Source organism: Nicotiana tabacum, chromosome 21 (assembly GCF_000715075.1).
Source record: "Nicotiana tabacum cultivar K326 chromosome 21, ASM71507v2, whole genome shotgun sequence".
In the NCBI taxonomy this organism is placed as follows: Eukaryota; Viridiplantae; Streptophyta; class Magnoliopsida; order Solanales; family Solanaceae; genus Nicotiana; species Nicotiana tabacum.
The window spans coordinates 85658884-85664739 of NC_134100.1; the positions used below are offsets into that span (position 1 = coordinate 85658884).

At 39.1% G+C, this 5856-nt stretch overlaps 1 protein-coding gene across 1 annotated transcript; it reads right to left on the bottom strand.

Moving 5' to 3' along the window:
* Nucleotides 1-4185: 4185 nt before the first annotated feature.
* Nucleotides 4186-4915, bottom strand: LOC107768298 (uncharacterized). The gene is made up of 2 exons (XM_016587420.1): nucleotides 4615-4915; nucleotides 4186-4496 (listed from the first exon to the last, which is right to left on the bottom strand). The coding sequence occupies exons 1-2, from the start codon at nucleotides 4913-4915 to the stop codon at nucleotides 4186-4188; spliced, it is 612 nt and encodes a 203-aa protein (XP_016442906.1).
* Nucleotides 4916-5856: the final 941 nt, after the last annotated feature.

Here is a 5856-nt window from a genome sequence, read left to right on the forward strand (position 1 = left end):
ACATAATATTCTAGTACATGGAGACATCCGTACTTGTTTGTCCCGACAAGCACGAAAGCATATTTGCAAACAACTTAAGTATTAACTTGAAACATGCTCTTAGATAAAGTCCCTCAAGAAGAGTAAGTTTTAATCAACTTACCTCGCTTTCGCTTTATTAACATTCACAAGCCTTCAATCCTTTTTCATCCTTTCAATGTTGATTAAAATACTCAACATCACCAACAAGTCGATATCTACAATTAGATATCCTAATTACATCAAAATATGACCTAAGATATTGATCAATATCCATATATGGCTCATAAGTTAGCTACAAGCCTCCAACAACTCAAATCGCCAAATAGATTTACAAGATAGACCATTCATCTTCATTCTTATATTTTAATACCCATTTGAAATCAGTAATGATACTACATCAATTGTCCAATGCCACTAAGTTACTATTCATCGTCTTTCATAATCAACACTTGCAAAATATACAATTCGGATGATTACTTAGTTGATCACTTCCAACTTTTGCTAACAAATAACTCCATAGGTTCATTGTATTCATCAATTTCATCGCCAAGATTAATACTCATCTTCTCTCTTATTTTCTCAAAAGTATTATTCATGCCATGAACTAGAGTTTTATAATCTATTCTTTCAACCATTAAAACTTGTAACAAATGCTTCAAATACTTCTAACTACTCATAATAAACGAGTTTGAAGCATTGAAATTACCTCTAGTAGCCCAATCTTCAAAAATTACAACTTTGGTGATTTTAGTGTTCTTGAGGATTTGATGATGAAATCTAGCATTTGGATGAAAGAATGATGTGAGAACTCATGTATATTGAGTAAGAATCAACCCAAAATATCATTAACAACTTACCTTTGTTGATTGGACTTGATATGGGCTTAAAATCCCCCCTTCACCTCAACTACCCTAACCCCAATACTTAAAATACTCTCCTCCCCGACTTTGTATTTATAAGCCCGGAATTTTGGGTTTTGGACGCGGCCTCGGATGCTTCGCATCCCCAGTTCACTCCTCTTCAAAGCTTGGACGCGGACTTGGATGCTATGGCAACACTTCACTGCCAGCCTTTCTTTCAGACGTGGCCCCGGATGCTTCACATCTGCAGTTCACTCCTCTACCAGCCTTTGGTAATTTGGTCATAACTTCTTGTAGGAATGTTTAAACGACAAACGGTTTGAAGTGTTAGAACCTAGAATTGAAGATATTGCATTTTATAGGTTTTCCATCATATAAACCCTTATATATGTTTAGATATTCTCATCCAAAGTTAGATCTTATGTGTACTTATTTAAAACTTTAGTCTATCATGTAATTTCCAACTTGATTTATCCCAAGGTCTCTCCTTAAGCCCTATATCACTTCAAATACACCTCGTACACTTATTATCATATCCAATTAATATCCATCATATTAATAGTCCTCGTCTGCACACAAAATAATGTAATTAACACACATCAACTTTCTTAATAGCGCTAAAGTATTTCGAAATTTTCTGGGGTACTATAATAGGCTTCCATGTCAAGATTTAATTGCCTTAATCCCCAAAAAGCTCTATGATCTAGCTCCACCGGTAAGTGACATGCCTTTCCAAACACCTATTTGTATTGTGACATACCAATTAGAGTTTTGAATGCAGTACGGTGGGCCCATAGTGCATCATCCAATTTTCTCGCCCAATCAGTCCGAGTAGCATTTACAGTTTTGGTCAAAACACTCTTGATTTCTCTGTTTGACACCTCAACTTGCCCATTTGTTTGTGGGTTATACGGAGTGGCAACCTTATGGCGTACGCCATATTTTTCCAGCAACTTTGCAAAGGCTCGATTGCAAAAATGAGTTCCTCAATCGCTGATGATCGTCTTGGAGTTCCAAATAAGGTAAAGATATTTTTTCTTAGAAAACCAATAAATCCCTTTGCATCATTTGTTGGGAGTGCTACAACTTCTACCCATTTCGAGACATAGTCCACTGCTACGAGTATATACTTGTTGTTGTATGAGCTGACAAATGGTCCCATAAAGTCGATTCCCCATACATCAAAAACCTATACCTCTTGAATTGGGTTCATGGGCATCTCATGTCGACGGGAAATATTCCCCGTACTTTGACACTCATCACAACTCTTTACCCAATATTGTGCATCTTTAAACAACATCGACCAATAAAAGCCTGACTCCTGCACTTTAGCAGTTGTCCTTACTTCTCCAAAATGATCTCCATAAGGCGAAGCATGACATGCCTGCAAAACATAAGCTTGGTCTATCTCAGGAATACATCTCCGGATCATGTTATCAATACAAATCTTAAAACAATATGGTTCATCCCATAAATACATGCAACAATCACGAAAGAACTTTTTCTTCTACACATAAGACAAGTCATAGGGAACAATATCACTTGCTAGGTAGTTTGCAATATTTGCATACCATGGCGCTAACTCAAGGCTCATGGCTAACAGTTGTTCATCTGGGAAAGTTTCCATGATCTCTTCCACCTCAACCTTCATTTTAGCTCCTTCAAGCCTGGACAAGTGATCTGCAACTTGGTTTTCCGTTCCTTTTCAGTCACAGATTTCTAAGTCGAACTCTTGCAGCAGTAGAACCCATCTAATCAAGCATGAATTTTCCTACTTCTTATCAATTAGGTACCTGAGATCAGCATGGTCAGTATAAACAATTACCTTTGAGCTTTTCAAGTAGGACCAGAATTTGTCAAATGTGAACACCACTGCTAGTATCTCTTTTTCTGTCACTGTGTAATTCAGTTGAGCGCCATTCAATGTTCTACTTGCATAGTAGATTGGTGCATGATTTTATATTTTCTCTGTCCAAGTACTGCTCCCACAGCATGGTCACTTACATCACACATTAGCTCAAATGGTTTCTCCCAGTCGGGTGCAACTATGATAGGTGCAGACACTAGCCTCTTATTCAATCCCTCAAAAGCTACCCTGCAATCATTAGAAAACACAAAAGGGTGATTTGTTTCAAGCAATTTAGACAAAAGGTTAGCAGTCTTGGAAAAATCTTTTATGAACCGCCTGTAAAAACCAGCGTGACCAAGAAAACTTCTTATTTCCTTGACGGAAGTGGGTGGTGAAAACTTCTCTATTACATCAATCTTGGTGCGGTCCACCTCAATGCCCTTACTTGACACTAGGTGTCCCAAGACTATACCTTCATGTATCATAAAATGGTATTTTTCCCAGTTTAGCACCAGATTAGTCTCCATACATCTCTGCAGCACTCTTTTCAGATTTCTAAGGCAATCATCGAAAGAGTTTCCAACCACTGAGAAATCATCCATGAAAACCTCCATTATGTCCTCTACCATATCTGTGAAGATGGCCATCATGCACCTTTGGAATATGGCGGGTGCATTGCATAGGCCAAACAACATTCTCCGAAAAGCATAAATGCTATATGGACAGGTGAATGATGTTTTCTCTCTATCTTCCAGGGCAATAGATATCTGATTATACCCCGACTATCCATCCAAAAAAGCAAAACTTGAACCTCCCGGCCAATCTATCTAGCATCTGATCAATGAACGGCAAAGGAAAATGGTCTTTTCAGGTGGCCTTGTTCAATCTTCTGTAATCTATACAAATTTGACATCCCGTGACTATTCTCGTTAAGATCAACTCGTTGTTCTCATTTTTCACAACAATTATCCCACCTTTCTTTGGCACACACTGAACTGGGCTAACCTAATTGCTATCAGAGATGGAAAACATAATTCCCGCATCTAACCACTTGATCATTTCCTTCTTTGCAACTTCTTTCATGTTAGGGTTCAACTTTCTTTGATGTTCTCTAGAAGGTTTGTGCCCAAGTTCCAGTAGAATCTTATGCATACAGAAGGCCGGGCTGATACCCTTAATGTCTACGATTGTCCAACTGATTGCAGTCTGTCACTCTTTCAACACCATCAAAAGTTGTTCTACCTGCATATCTAACAAACCAGATGAGATAATAATAGGTAAAGTCGAGTTAGGTCCCAAGAAAGTATACCTGAGGTGAGATGGTAGCGGTTTCAGCTCCAATTGTGGTGGCGCTTCGATCGATGGCTTGGCTGGAGGGATTTTTCTTTCTTCCGAGTGTAAAAGCTCAAATTCGAGCTCTCTTTTCTAGTACCCTTGCCCTTGAAGAGCCAACACCTATTCTGCCAAGTCTTCACCATTTACTTCTTCTAAGTTCATGAGGCAGGCTATTAAAGGGTCTTTTGCATTAAGTGCCTCATCATCTTCCTCCATGATCACATCCACTGCATCTATCAAAGAGCAATTTGCAAACTCACTGGGTCGCCACATAGACCTTTGCACATTAAATGTTATTTCTTCATTATTCAGTCTCATCTTCAGCTTCCCCATTTCACAATTAATCAGAGCTCTTCTTATGGCCAAGAACGACCTTCCCAAAATTATGGGAATCTCCTCATCAATTTGGTTATCCAGAATGACAAAATATGCTGGAAACACCGAATTTCCCAACTTGCACAACCACATCGTCAAATATACCTAATGGCTTTTTCACCGTTCGGTTAGCTAGCTATAGTAACATGGATGTGGGCCTTGCTCTTTCAATACCTAACGTTTTATAGATAGACAATGGCATCAGATTAATGCTTGCCCCCAAATCACACAATGCTTTGGCGAATGCATAGCTACCTATGGTGCATGGAATTTTGAAGCTTCCAGGGTCAGATAGCTTCTCAGCTATAGGTCTTGTCACAACAGTACTACAGGTCTGTATCAATGTGACAGTTGCCAAGTCTTGGAAGTCGAACTTACGAGACATCAAGTCCTTCATCATTTTCGCATAACCGGGTATCTCCCTCAAAGCATCAATTAGAGGAATGTTTACCTGAATTTGCTTCAGCATTTCCATGAATGTTTTTTACTACTCATCCTTATGATATTTTGCCAACCTCTGCGGGAAGGGTGTTGTAGCTCGCTTCTTTCCTGTGGCTTGATTTAGATCTTGCTCATGCACTTTTTCTAATGCCTTCTTGTCACGACCCAAAATCCTAACCTGTCGTGATAGCGCCTATCGTGGTACTAGGCAAGATGACATTTATGAAATAACTCCAACACTTAACAGAAAATGGATTTAAAGCAGTTTAAATGATAACAACTTCTCATAAACAGGATAGAAAATCCAAAATACAACGCGGAAATTCTCAATATCGGGGTGTCACTGAGTACATGCACATTTATACATCACAAGTCCAGAAAATACTGTCTATGATAATCTTGAAACTAAATAAAATAAGTGGAAAGATAGGGAAGGAGAAACAAGGTCTGCAAAACACCGGCAACTACCTCTAAATCTCCAGGATATCAACTATGCGCGGAAATTAACACCCATTGCATTCGGGAACACCTGGATATATACACGAAGTGCAGGGTGTAGTATGAGTACAACCAACTCAGCAAGTAACAATGCTAAATAAAGAACTGAAATTAGTGACGAGCTTCACACTTATAGTTCAATCATAGTGATTTCAACATAAGAAAGTAGGCATGCTCTCAAGTTCGATAAATTAGGTCAAACAGTTATTCCATGACAAGTTAAAGTGAAACAGAGTGTAATACCTTCCAGAACTTTCAAGGCAATGGTACATGGCAGCTAAGTGAAATAATAATGAAATCAAATGCATCCTCTCAGGGCCACAGTCACTCAGCCTTCCCATTCTCTCAACACTCGGCACTCGTACTCAGTAGGTACTTGCGCTCACTAGGGTGTGTGCAGACTCCAGAGGGGCTCCTTCAGCCTAAGCAATATAATCCGCACGGACAACTCACGTGATGTACGGATAACTCACGTGC